The sequence below is a fragment of the Penicillium taxi genome (genome assembly GCF_028828555.1).
Source record: "Penicillium taxi strain IBT 34144 chromosome Unknown utg000002l_segment0_segment0, whole genome shotgun sequence".
Classification (NCBI taxonomy): Eukaryota; Fungi; Ascomycota; class Eurotiomycetes; order Eurotiales; family Aspergillaceae; genus Penicillium; species Penicillium taxi.
In genome coordinates this window covers 1,901,154-1,915,026 of record NW_026643204.1, presented here as the reverse complement: position 1 = coordinate 1,915,026, position 13,873 = coordinate 1,901,154, and the positions used below count along the sequence as shown (strand labels likewise).

Genomic DNA, 13,873 nt, shown 5'->3' with positions numbered 1-13,873 from the left:
ATGTGTGGCCCTGTTTGGTGTGACTAGCGAGGGGCCTGGTACACACACAATGTCAAGTGTGACTAGTCGAAGTTTGAACTGATACGTATCTTAGCCATGACTCAAAATACCCAGAGACCTTTCAACTTCCAGATGAGCATTTTATATATTGAAGCTGTCGTGTAGTTTGATCTTGGGCTACCCCGCCTGACGTCAGCGATATCACATGATATCAAGTTTCTCTTCCTAGTTAAACAAGACTTCCCCATGGGGACTGGGGAATGCATTCCGAAGGTACGAGGCTAGACATTTTGACGACAAAAGTTATCTATAATTTTATGAAACCAAAATTATATTCATGACTCATGCGATCTATTTACATTGGCACGCTTCTGCTATTCTTATACAACAGACCTGTACAGTATCACAACATGAAGAATAAACATGTATGGGACCTCAGTGGACCTCAGCTCGTCGCTCGGAGTCCACCAGCCACGAGGACCCACTAGGGCTACCCGTCGCACTAAGACTAACCGTAGTCTTGCGTAAATCAGGTAGCACCAACAGTGTCTGGCCATAGTTGCGATAATCAACTTCACAGGGGATTAGCTGGCGCTCGATAGGCATGATGGGCACCCCCGACTCTGTAGGAGCAGAGGGTGTAAGCGACTGCTCCAATATAGGGGCAAAAGTGCGGATCTCAAGGCCGGGCAAAAGCAGATGGCCCGGTTTCTGAGGAAGAAGTAGGACGGTGAAACGGGTGGTCTCGCCCTCGCGGGCAAGGAAATTGCCGCGGCGTCGACCACCTAAAAGCCAGAGTTCTGGGTTGGCGTGAAGCTCGTATGAGCATTCCAGTTCTTGACCCGGAAACTCTTGGGTTTTTGGTGAGCACCAACGGCGTGTGTGGCGCAGTACCACCTCGGCAGTAATCATCTGGCCAACGGCCGCATGGGTGGATCTAGTGATCAAGGCATCGGCGGTGGGCTGGAGCTGCAAATCAGCTGTATGTACTATTTGGATTTCGGGGATGTCGACGGGAATGATAATGCTGCGGATGGGAATAGTAGGCTGAGAGGGGAGGCAAATGACGGGATTATTCTGATACTGATTAGTGAGTGATAAAAATATTGTATGGGATAAATATACCTCGTGCCAAGTCTTCAACCAGGATTGTACATCCTTGGTACATTCCTTGAGTGCCCCAAGCAAGTCATCCCATCGAACGGTCTGGTAAGGGAGAACGTTCACCTCACGCAGAAGACCAATGACCTCCATGTCTGCCGTGGTTAGCTGGGCGCGGAAACAGCTGAGGATGTGTGAAGTAAATAGCGTTGCGTATTGCTTGTAAGGACTCGAGTCAATCGCGGCAAAGAATCGCTTTTCAATCGCATCTAAGCATTCGTCATCCACACATGTAAAGTGAACCTGCAGGCGCAGACTGCGTTTCTTCCCGTCCGACGTGGTGGTTGTGCCTCCAACAGGACGTATCTTGTAAATAAGAGATGCTGGCTGCTTGGGGAAAACATCTAATGATACGGGGCCCGTGATGCCGGATTGCACCTCGTAGACATCCGAGCTGGGCAGGTTGCAATTGGTGATGCGCAGTGGGATCAGCATGGCAGGGCTGATGGTGAAACGTGAGAAGAGAGTTTCGTCCTTGAAGATGTCCTGCACATTGACGGATATTGGGAGTGTGGAAATGACATTATGCACGGTCGAGAAGGCAAATTGGCCGTGGTCAGTCCCGTAATTGATCTCGGCCCTTGTAGAGAGTGTTGTCAAGGCGTCCTCTACAGTGTATGGAATGCGCATTCGTACGAATGACCGGGGCGGGAGATGAGTGAACTCAATAGCCCCAGAGTCGTTGTTGGCAACAACTTGCAGATCACCCTCTACAACCTCTGTTTCAGCGATTCGCAAGCGGAGACCCGCAGTTGCCGGTCGCACACGAATTGTGCCCTTCTGGATGTCATTCCGTCCGCTGCTGAGTTCCAGCTCCAGCGTACGCATGGCCTCTAGGTTGATCAAATGAGGCGAAACCACCTTCGCTTGAAGACTGTCTAGTGGAGGGAAGCAGAAGATGAATGGCCGTTGATCAGTGTCATCAGTGCTTTCTACCTCCCGAAAGCCGACTGGAAGTGAAGTGTGTTGTCCGCTGTTGAATGTGAATGTGAGGTTGCCAGACTTCATCTCAAGCCGATCCACGAAAAATTTTCCTTCTAGTGTAGTCTATAAAAGAGTTAGACATGTAGCATATACACCAAGAGCTCCACTTACCGAAGAATCAACGAGGATCTTGGTCGCAGTCGATTTGACCACAAAGCTGGCCGATCCTTCAATCCAATGATCTGTGTTTTGAGAATTGGCGGCGCTGACCAAGCGAACCTTGATTGAGTCAATAGTGATCTCTGGACCCAACAGGAATCGCAAGGACATCTGTATTTGAAATCCATCTTTATCATCGTAGAGGCGAATGGCCGGATCCACACGCAAGTCAGCAAAGAAGTCGACTAATGGAGTTGTGACATCTTTTTGGAGCCGACTCACGCCCTCAAAGAGGTCGGTGACGTATTCAGCTAGCTTTTCCTGCTCAAATATCGAGAGCGGCATAGACAAGGCTTTCTGTCGGGCAGATAGTTGTGACTGCGAATATGCAGCAAACTTGGAGAGGAGCTTGAGCATCATACGGACGTAGTCTTCGTTCCGCTTGAGTTCTTTCAGGCATCGCGCATAGAGTTCCAGCATACTTCCCTCCAGAATCACCCAGAGCTTACTGCCATAGAATGGAGCCATCTGGTGGAAATAGGAAGCAGCAGTTTCATAGTCACCCTGGCGGAATCGCAGAACAGCAATATCAGCTAGGGCCATCTCAGCTGAGTTGGCACGGCTTGCGGCCATGTTATGACGAATAATATGGTCCGTCAGGTCTTCGTAGAGGGACAAGAAATTCTGCTTTGTCTTCAACGCAGATTTCAAAGCAGGAAGTTCAATACCCACAAGTGAAGTCTGTATCGATTTGCCATCTGCCTGGGGCTTGTCATCGGAGTCTTCATCCAACGACACATTTGTCATGTCATTCGTGCCAGAGCTATGACTCTTATCAAAGAGCAGACCGAGATCATTCCACTTCTCAGCCCAGCCCCTCCGCTGAGCGATCTCCTCGAGAGATCGACGCGCTAGAAGTAGTAGGTCCCCTCTTCCAGAGGCTAGCTGCTCGGAGCCGGTCCTTTGAGTCAATATTGGTGGAGCTTGAGGGTGGTCCAAAGTTGACCTGCGTGCAAGAGGACCGACGCTATCGGACATATCTTGAGTCACGGGACGGGGAGGTCGAAAAGCAGATATCAATGAGCTTGATCTGCGGGGTACGTTGCGAACATCTGCAGTCGATGCCGCCGGTGCAGCTGGTGCAGCGGTACTTGGGGGTTCATTGGCTCGCGGCACCATGTGAATAGAAAATTCCGGTAGGATGAGGTTTGTGGTAAAGGTCTGATTGAGGACTTGCAAGGCAGAAGAATAGGCCCATGAAGACACAATGTTGCTAATGATATCCGTTTTAGCATCATTTTCCACTTCTGCTAGCCCAAACTCGAGGCCGTGGCGAAGTGTGCGCGCGGCAAGACTAATAAATTCGGAAGCCCTTCTGCAGATGAAAGAGAGAAGAATTAGATCTGCTGGCTTTTTGGTTCGTTCATTATTGGCTAATGATGGAGCCCTTGCTGCTCGCAAAAGCAGTGTGAGCTGTCGAGAGAAGATGTAGGTTCGGAAATCGGAAATCGAGATTTCACTTGCCAATATCATATCCCGATAGGGTATTTTATTAGAGGTGAGTGGAAAGTCTTCTGGTTTCATATCCAGAAAAGACTCTTCGTTCTCGTCGCTGTCATGAGCATCAGTCTGCGGCCCAGATTCCAAGGCTTTTTTGGCAGCTTCGACCCAGACCTTGCTCGATGTCTGAAGCGTATTTCCATGCTGTTCGCCAAATCCATTGACTTGGTCTCGTATAGCAGCATCTAACCCAGCAGATAGCTCGTCATATCCGATCAGCGCATCTTCGAACAGGCCAACATTCTCAAAGCCTCGCGCGAGACCTTCCTTGAGCATAAAGAACGTGCAGAAGTTCCAACCAGGAAGGCTCCGCTGAGAGTCTTTTTCCTTGATGTCTTCTTCATACTGGGCCACACGGAGATCGAAAGAAGCCAAAACACCATTCTTCATCTTATCAATCAGGTCCTCAAGCTGCTCGCGCTGTTCCGGAGCTTTAGCCGCTCCCACCTGGGGAATCCGTAGTTGTGCCACGCGATCGATAGCGGTCTTGGCTGTCCCATTGAAATCCGCCTTTACCTTCTCAAGAACGGTAGTTTGGCTGCGGCCCCATTTTGAGGTCGACGTAGGGGTCTTATCGGCATCCCCATCTTGAACCACATGCAAGATAAGCCAGTCAAAAGCATCGTGTTTTTCTTGGCTGCTTCCAGCCACTTGAGAGGTGGTCGTCGACCCATGAGCCTTGATCCAGTCCCGCAGCGTCTTTCGTGCGGTAGCTTTGTATGTATCATTATCGTCACAGCGGAGGAGGTAGACTTTTAAGTATGGAGTTTGTCGCAAGCCAGGAATTTGATGGCGTCGGTGCGGGACATTTGAAGGGCCATCGTTAAGGGACTGGCGATCGGATTCCTCAGCCTGCGCGGGCACGAAGCCGATACGGAGCGATTCAATCGATCGAACAGGGCGGGTTGGCGATTTCCAGTGAAGGTTCTTTAGAGGAAGTCTTGATTCAATGATAGGTTGTACTAGTGAGAATAGACCAGATGGATCGGTATACTCGACTGTGGCGCTGTTAGCAAGAGTACTGTATTTGTCAAGCGGAACGGGGGTTAGCACACCAGTCACATTGCTCGAAGCCGCCTTCGAGGGGTCCATGGTTCCCGTATTTCCAGGGATAATCAATGGCCCTCAGCGCATTCCGATGCAAATATCACAAGCTGTATAACTCCCAAAGGGAAAGACTTTGACAAGTTCGTGTGTGGGAAGATGTCGAGGCCAGTTCCGCGGCTGTTATGCCCATGCACGGGCCACCGTTGAAGTCCGCTCTATCAACATACTTCCCTCTTTAGCCGGATGTTCTATTTGATATGCAACTCGAAAGAAGACTGTGAGAACATTGAATCAAAACTAAAGTTGAGCTGAGCTCCTACAGATTATTTTTCGAGTAAATGCATTAAACTAAGCAACGTCACTCGACAGCCACACCGTGTTTAAGTCTTCCTTCCACGACTTTGGGTCGTCCAGGCTCTCCATTGATTGGCAATTCGCGCACAAATCTCCAATGCACTTGGTGCTTCCATCCCTTAGTCTTCCAGTCATTTATTGTACCAGATGGGAACATTGTGCACACATCCTGAAGGACTGGATCATGCGCAATGGCCACAAGAACATTATCAGATGCATCAAACTCCATTAATCCCTTGACAGACTTGACAGCCTCCAGGGGGTCATCATACCAGGAACTTGAGCTACTCGCAGGTTGGTAGAATGGAGTGTTTTGCGCATGAGCAGGTCCTGCAGGATGACATGCAGTAAATAAAGAACATGGACATGGCACTGGGAAACTTGAGCCTAGGTTTGTTTCCTCTGGTAGTGTATCTGGCATTGGAGCGTACTGATTCGGGCGATACATTCCAGGAAAATGACATATATCACCACCCAAGAAGACAAATGTGTCAGGGGTCGTACGGACGAGAGCTGAGATATGTCCCGCAGTATGACCTGGCGTGCTGAGGATATAAAAGCTCCCATCTCCGAAATAGTCATGTGCAGGGAATTCCCCAACCTTGAGTGAGTTCTCATCGAACGAGAGCTCATTGAGAAAGCGGCCTTCAAAATCAGCATCGAAAAATGTTGAATTGGGGTTTGTTGGGTAACCAGGCAGATATGTGTCCTTGAAGCCGCTGCCCACAATCAAGTCTGTGGACTTGGGGAATCTTTGAATGTTCCCAATATGATCCCAATGAAAGTGGCTCCACACTACCGCATCGATAGACTGGGGATCTACGCCTCCGTCAAAGAGGATTTCGTCAATGTCAGAAGTGACTCGCAGGCCCGGAATGCCTTTGCTTCGAAGGGAATTTAAGATCGCAGGGGGAAAGTTCCACCAGTCCTTCCGAGATCCCATATCGTACAACAGGCGCTTGTTTAGCTGGGTATTGTAGATGTAGAAGGCATATGTGCGCAAATTGAGAAACTCATGACCCTTGATGGTCGGCTCGAGTAAAGCCGAGGAAGTGGCCAAAATGTCACAAGTAGTATTGACAATGGAAATTTCACATATACTGGAAGAAGGAGGGATGTTTAGAGAAGGGGCTATGTTTTCCGGTATTTTAGCACTCTGCATTTTGAGAAAGAATAATAATAATAACAGTCATAATGATTGAGATGTATGAGGGGCTAGGAATGAATATACCCGCCACCCCGCAAGTTGACATGTGCAATGCTTATCTCGCAATTGAATTGCGTGTAACCCTAACCTTAAACGACTGCATTGTAAGCTTGTGTCAGTGTACTTTCTCGCCGTCTTTCTACTTCTCTTGAACTTTTGAATGGACGCATTGGTGGTTCCGCGTCGCAAGCATGATGTGGTATCTTGAGAATGACATCGATCTAAAATTTGCTGCCTAAAACCTTGATAGCCGGGTTTTATATTTCGCTTTAAAATGAGTTCTTCGGAATCATTGTGGTTATACCATATTAATTCATCAACTGGATAGGACTGATGTTTATGAAGAAAAGTATACGTAGAAGTGTTGTCATGGTAAGCACTAAGAACTGATTGTACCGTACTTCCGAGTTGTACTGCATACCCGGAAGTCGTGCCATGCTGGTCTGGCCGGAAAGGGTGCCGAACTCCTTTATGCTAGACATTACCAAGAAGCTTTCTCCTTTTTTGTTGTCAAGTTCGTTGTAGAGCTAGTCTACATAAGGGGAAATGAGTTTAAAATCAATGCTTTCCAGCCTTATATTTTAGGTGCTAAACCATAAGGTTCTTGATGCCTAATCAGGAAAGGTCTACTTTTGACCATGTGGAAACAAGGTACTCGCACCAAAACTTCTCAGAAGAAAAAATGAACTGTTGTTTTTATCAAAGATTGTGCAATCTACAATGTCAGGAATCAGGATTGGACACTCCGAACAGAAATCATTGGAATAACCTCGGTAAGGACGATCTGCACGATCTGCACGATCTCCACATTGATGGCATCCGACTCCGAGTCGGCTCCATGTGTACGTACGATATAAAGATCTCCCGCTTCGCAAGCAATTATGTAGGTGGGTCAACGTGGGTTTAGATATTTTGACGGTGTCAAATGGCACCATCAACTCATGCCACTTGTAGGAGGATGGATCCGCCAACGGTCCCCCAGGCGTCGGAAGTTACCTTTTCCAGATTCCTCTTCAATGACTCCTTTTGCATCGTATATCCGTGGACCATTGGTCGCATATTGCCTCGGTAGGTCATTGCTTCGGACTCCGAACTGTGACATTTGGCATGTTCGGCACACCGGAGGGAATGAGGTCGGGCTAGAATCGGGTCCACGCCCGGTGTATGTGGTTTTGTAAGTATACGAACGTGCCACAAACATGATACTAGAAAAATGGAAGTTCCAGATGTCTCATGTCACCTAGGCACATCTGCCCAGGCCCCGGGGTAGGCATCTATGGACAGTATAAATATTTTGTTTGCTCTTTCCAAGCTCTAGCTCAATCCATAATCCATCTTCCAAATAGACACTAGCCTTGAATCGATCATTTCTGATCTGTGGACGTGCTATCTAGGTAAGATCCGATCCACGTTTCAAGGTTATATTTATGCACACCCATTGCTGACGAACAAATCACTTCCAGAACATTTCATATCAAAATGGTTAAATACGTCCTTACCGGTGTAGATGGTGGCCTTGGCCACTATGCAGCAAATTTTGCCCTAGAAATCGCTCCTCCGGGTACCAACTTGACTTTCACTACCTTCAGCCTCAACAATATCCCAGCTGATACTCTCAAGTCATGGCGCGAGAAGGGCGCGACAGTGATCGAAGCCAACTACGATGAAATCGAGGGCCTCAAGGCTGCATTTGTCGGCGCCGAAGCCGTAAACCTAATCTCAACATGGGCATTTGGTCGCCGTGCCCAACAGGCTCAAAATGTGATTGATGCCGCCAAAGCCAACGGTGTGCGTCGAATCTGCTACACATCATTTGTGGACGCTGACGATCCTCGCTCGGTGGCTGATATGCCCTTCTTGCCTCGGGACCATAAGATGACCGAAGAGCTTATCCGCACTTCTGGGCTGGAGTACAACATCCAGCGCGACTACCTATACCAAGACAACATGTGTGTCTTCTTTGCGCCATCATGGAACTTCAATGATCACAAATGGCTATTCAACTCACACAATGTTCCTGGCGCCTATGTCGCCAAGGAGGATTGTGGTCGTGTTCTCGGTGCTCTTCTCTTGGGTCGCGGTGAGCCTAACAAGGTTTATACTATCACAGGCCCTGTGGCTGTGACAGATAAGGAGATGTTCGATTGGTACTGCAACCTGACTGGTTATAAGGGAGAGTTTGTTGATGTGCCAGATGATGAATTGCGGGCTCACTGGCTGGGACGAGGGCTTCCCGATGATGTCTCGGGCGATTTTTCGAATATTCCCATGAAGCTTTGCATTGAAGACCTCCTGTGCTGTGGCCAGATCCTCGCAGAAGGCTTTATGACTCAACCCACCAACCATGTTGAGCTTTTGACCGGCCGCAAGCCTCTTCCTTATCAAGAGGCCTTGGTGAAGTACAAGAATGGTCTTGATAAGTTCTTGTGATGATTGCGGAAAATTGAACCTGAAGAGGAAAAATTTGAATGATTTATTACCTAGGTAATGTTGTGGATTTATTAGTGTTGTGCATGTGTACATAGTTATAGATAATGTTGATGTTTCAGCCTACAGAGGATACCTACTATCTGTCAATGTAACATATTAGATAGTACCTATTTACCTAAATAGGTAGTCTTCCGAGGTTCAAGAAAGCCCTGGAGGGGTCTTAGTTCAATAATGTATGTAGTTGTTTCATTGATATTGAGGTAAACTTAAACTAACAATGGCGCTATAAACTTGAATGTGTGTAATCATATCGCGTCATAAGAAACAGAACCATGTGGAAGGTTCAGTTTGTGAGTGAATTTCGCTGGAGCATAACACCATATCCATAAGAGCATATGGTTAAGAGGTGAAAAAGAAAATAAAAGAAAAAGAATCTCAAATGGCCATGTTCACAGCCCGCTGCGTGGAGCGAGCCTTCACGTAATCATAACTGGCTGTGACGCCTTGCCAAATCCCTGGCACATAGTTTCGAATCCAGGCACAGACAACAAGAAGTAGAAGAGGAATCTAAAAAAGATCGTTAGCATTGTTAAAGGGCGCTGGATGTGCTGGGAAATAAACAACTTACCCAGATGAAATACAGATTCCGATCACTACCAAGTCCCTTCATACGACGTGCTTGGTGCTCTCGGAGGTGCTTCTGCTGCGCATGCGAGATCAACTTTCGCCCAATAAAGATGTCTTTGAGATCATCTTTTGTTGACTGAGGCTGCTCAAAAGTATCTACAGCTGTCGATGATGATGCGATAAGCTCGTTGGTTTCCGCCTCAAAGTGTTCATCTAATGCTGCCTCTGCTGCTGCACTAAGCAGACTAGATTTCTTCAATGAAGCTTCGTCGTCATGGTCTTGCTGGTGTGGATACAATTCTTCGTAGGACGGTGGCTCGTGAATTTGGGCAGTGTTGCCCTTCAATAGATCCCACCATCCATCTCCAGCGTTAGGACGATTTGGCATTAAATTAGTAATGCGACGCATCATTTGATTGCCTTGGTAATCTGGCATAGTAGGAATCGGAGGCAGAGCAGGAATGTTCGGAAAGGCGTTGGACACGCTCTGCTGGAAATGGTTGATTTGCGCAGCTAGCTGGTTGCGCCATGCCACAACTGCCGCTGGTGGTGAGAAACCAAGGAGATCTCCGGCGGCCGTAGGCTGTTGTTCACCCACGTCCACCACTGGAGGGACGATATCCTGGTGTACACTAGATCGTCGTGATGAACTGAAGTATGAATGGCCGATATCGGAGTCATCGCTATCTAGTTCTTCGCTATCGTCCAGTTCATCTGAATTGTCCATTTCATGGCCTAAGGACCCGGAAGCTGATGATACCTCCCAAAGCGAGTTGAGTGAAGCAGAGCTGCTACGCCGGCGACGCATGGTAATGGACCCAACACTGCGAGACCTGTAGTTGCGTGAAGGAAGGAGAGCAGCCTGATGAGCCGAGAGCGTAGTTGCCAAGTCAGCCGGGGTGAAGCCACGCAAGCTGTGAGCATCGGCGTTGGCACCTGCAAGACGGAGTCGGTGGACAATGTGAGCATGTCCGTGAAGAGCAGAAAAGTGCATTGGCACGTTGCCTGTATTGTCCTGCACATCCGGATTTGCTCCCCGAGCAAGAAGACCAGCCACAAAGCGAGTCAGCCCCAGAGAAGCAGCGAAGTGAAGAAGAGTCTGACCAGTAGAACTACGAGAGTTATACCGTGGCGGCCGTGGGCTGTTATCCAAGTCCAGAAATTCGAGATAGGTCAGCATCTTCGAGTCGAGATCGCTGAGAGCCTGGGGTTCCAGACCCGGAACCTGGCGTTGGTGGCCACCAGACGAACCGCCTTGCATGTCCTTCTGCATGTTGAAAATGGCAGTGGGGTCACTTCCCATGATCTGCTGAGCCGTCTGGAATGCGTCTGCTTGGCTTCCCAGCTTTTGTCCCAGAATGTTGAGAGCTAAACGATACATCTGAAGTTCTCGGTCATCCACATATCGAAAGAATAGCTGCTGTTTCGGCATCATGGACTGTGACTGCTGAACCTGACCGAACGTGGGGTGCTCATGTTTGAACATCACTGTCACCAGTCCAGGTTGGAGTGCTGGAGGAGTCAGACAGTTAAGGCACTTATCCCCCCAGAATGTGGTTGTGGTTGCAAGGGTGTCGCCAAAGACAACTTCCATGCCGGGATAGAATCCACTACCTAGTAGCGTAACCTCAGTACCGCCGGCAATCGAACCCTCAGCCGGTACCAACTTATGGATCACAGATGGCAATCGGCTTGGTGAAGGAGTAATAGACGGCCATACTTGACTAGCGGTATTGGCGCCAAGCGCAAGCGCGAGGTTTGGATCCTGGAAACCATTACGTCCAGGACCACCGGGTGTTCCAGGACGACTGGCATGGGCAGAATTAGGTGCGGACACCACAGGTTGAGACAAGTTGTCCAAGCTTTGCCGTTGAGCCGGAGTTGGGTTGAAAAATGGGTTATTGTTGTCATGGGCCGGGTTTGGAGTTGGCGGGCTATTCACATATTGCCCAGACATTGACGAAGGTGTCACAAACGGCCGTTCTATTGGCGAGGTGAACACACGGGCAGCCGCAATTTGTGCAGCATTATTCATTGCCGAACCGGACGCCTGAGGTGACTCCATTCGCGTCATAGTCAGCTCTGAAGGTAATCTCCCAGAGTTGCTGTGTTTCCGTCGTTTCGTCTGCGGCCCGGGGAAGTCGCTTGGTGACGCCTGTCGAGAAAGGTTTCGAGGGGTTTGTGAATTTGAAACGAGGCCATTGGTTGGGGTTTGAACGGCAGCAAATGAGCTGGGCGTGAGTTGGTACTGCGAGTTGAACCTTTGCTGGAGACCCTGAAGATCAGTCGGAGACTGCGGCGAAGCAAATGCGCCGTTGGAACCTTTGGCGTCATTCGATCCGGATGAAAAGACACTGACGCCAGGCATTGATGATCCATCCGGTAGAGAGTGTGCAGTTGGAGCAGAAGGGGCCTGCGTTTTGTGGTCGTCGGTGATCATAATGGAATTTGTGATTGACTGGGAGACAACGTTGTCCAAATGATCTTTCACGGTAAAAATAACCTGGAATCCAATTTTTTCGTTTTGGTGTCGACAGTAGCATGCGATGCGCATCGGCAGCTCCACCTGCATTGATCCCGGGGTAGCGGAAATATCACTGTAGCCAGCTGAGGCGCTCTTTGGCGGCTCGGTCCACTCTTTGATTTCACTGGTGTTAAAGACTATCACCCTTTTTTCCTCATCCTTCTGGAAAAGCTCATCCTCTTCAGGCTTTCGCTGCTTTTTCCGAGACGCACGTTTCCGCTCTCGTTGGATACAGCCCGCACATATCTTGACATCCCCACCATCCAATGGTCGCTCATCTTCCGCCCCAGATGAGTATCTCTCGCCGCGTGTTCGAGCAAAGGCTCTCTTCAATTTTCCCCGGTCCTGCATTGCACTTGTGCATACTAAACTTGCGTATAATTGAAGCGTGTCGGGAGTAGGTTCGGTGGAAGAAGGCGCGAGGAATTTAAGTTTCGATATTGTGTGCGAAGGAAGGCGTAATTTCTTCACACCGACCGGCAGTGGAGAAAGTGTCAATCGAATGGGAATCTGAGTTTCGACGCGCGACTTGAGTGATGTTGGATGCACCGTAAGAATGGGTTGCATAGAATTCATAGCATCGGGAGGTGACTGAGCCGGGGATGAGGCGAAGTTGGCGGGGATTTGATACGCTGAGGGGGAGCTGAAGTTCATATTTGGAGACATATGGTTTAATGGCGACTGTCCGTTCATATTAATTCCTCCAAAACTCTCCTCCAGTAACGATGATGGGGACTGGCCACCCCATTGCGGAGCGGGAATTCTGTCTGTGTCATGGCGGAACAAGCCTGAGAACGGAGACTGCTCCCTTGCCCCAAATGAGAAGAATGAAGATCCGGCAATCGGAACCTATAAACTACAGTTAGAGAAATAAAACTAGGGAGTTCCGAACTTTAACGGATGACCCACGGAAGATGTCGACACCGGCATAGCAGGGGTACCAGAAGGGCTCCATATTTGAGATTTGATAATTGTTTCTGGTTCAAGTGATGATGGATTCTCGATATTGAGGGGGCTAGGGCTGCTCGCGGCACTTTCAAAGTCAAATGCTGCGTCCATTGCTTTGTTACTTGACTCCAAGTCCGGGTCCATAGGAAATCCAGTATTGAGTGAATATGATGGGTCTATTGTAAATGGAGATTCTTCTTTAACTGAGGACAGATCGGGTCGTATCCAGTCGTCAGCCGAGAAAGCAATAGATGCGCGCGGGTTCTCACTAAGAGCCGCAGAAGTTGTTGAAGCAATCGAGGGGTGTCGTAGGCGGTCACGTGGAGACCCAGAGGTAGAACTAGGACTGGAATTATCTAGAGATTCGGCTGGTGAATCTGCAGCCATGACTGGTGGTTGTCTCAAGGGGTGTTGATCGTAAGTCTTGGAGGACTCGGTGCCTCCATTTGAGCGAGAATGTGTTACTCGAGCAAATAAATCGTCAAAGTCCCCTCCGGCGGATCCTGATGGCATTTCCAGATGTGTAGGGTCGAGAAAGTCCATTTTGGTGTCACGGAAGGCGGACTCCATCTCATCGTCCATAATGATGGGGTCCAAGGAAGGAAAAATAGGCGAGGAGTGTGTTTCTGATGGTCCCATTCTTCGTGACTGTTAAGTTGAATAGCTAAGTTCGATTTGAGTTGAATGAGACTAGCCCGAGGTCACAGCATTCGGGGAATTAAAGGAGCCGGAAGGTCGCGTGAATATGGTTGGGGATAGAGGAAGGCGTTCGTTTGCAGGTAATGTGGGGAGATGGCGAAAGTGAACCGCTGCAAGTCTCACGTTATGTACCAGGAACGAACTCTGGAGACCATTGCTCCTGGGACACAGTAATGAATATTGAAGGGGATTTGGGGAGTGTTAAGGGGTTTCTCAACGGAAAGTTAAGTTAC

General features: G+C 48.8%; 4 protein-coding genes across 4 annotated transcripts; 1 reads left to right on the top strand and 3 right to left on the bottom strand.

Moving 5' to 3' along the window:
• Positions 1–435: 435 nt before the first annotated feature.
• On the bottom strand, positions 436–4,896 carry N7495_002651 (putative TMEM1 family protein; the record flags this gene model as incomplete). Its single annotated transcript, XM_057205320.1, has 3 exons — positions 436–1,077; positions 1,126–2,208; positions 2,257–4,896. 3 exons carry the CDS (start codon positions 4,894–4,896, stop codon positions 436–438), a joined length of 4,365 nt encoding a protein of 1,454 aa, XP_057065927.1.
• A 313-nt stretch (positions 4,897–5,209) lies between these two features.
• N7495_002650 (MBL fold metallo-hydrolase) lies at positions 5,210–6,367 on the bottom strand (the record flags this gene model as incomplete). Its single annotated transcript, XM_057205319.1, has 1 exon — positions 5,210–6,367. One exon carries the CDS (start codon positions 6,365–6,367, stop codon positions 5,210–5,212), a length of 1,158 nt encoding a protein of 385 aa, XP_057065926.1.
• Positions 6,368–7,891: 1,524 nt separating this feature from the next.
• Positions 7,892–8,842, top strand: N7495_002649 (uncharacterized protein; the record flags this gene model as incomplete). Its single annotated transcript, XM_057205318.1, has 1 exon — positions 7,892–8,842. The coding sequence occupies one exon, from the start codon at positions 7,892–7,894 to the stop codon at positions 8,840–8,842; it is 951 nt and encodes a 316-aa protein (XP_057065925.1).
• Positions 8,843–9,277: 435 nt separating this feature from the next.
• N7495_002648 (putative membrane-tethered transcription factor (SPT23)) lies at positions 9,278–13,580 on the bottom strand (the record flags this gene model as incomplete). Its single annotated transcript, XM_057205317.1, has 3 exons — positions 9,278–9,409; positions 9,471–12,842; positions 12,903–13,580. The coding sequence occupies 3 exons, from the start codon at positions 13,578–13,580 to the stop codon at positions 9,278–9,280; spliced, it is 4,182 nt and encodes a 1,393-aa protein (XP_057065924.1).
• Positions 13,581–13,873: the final 293 nt, after the last annotated feature.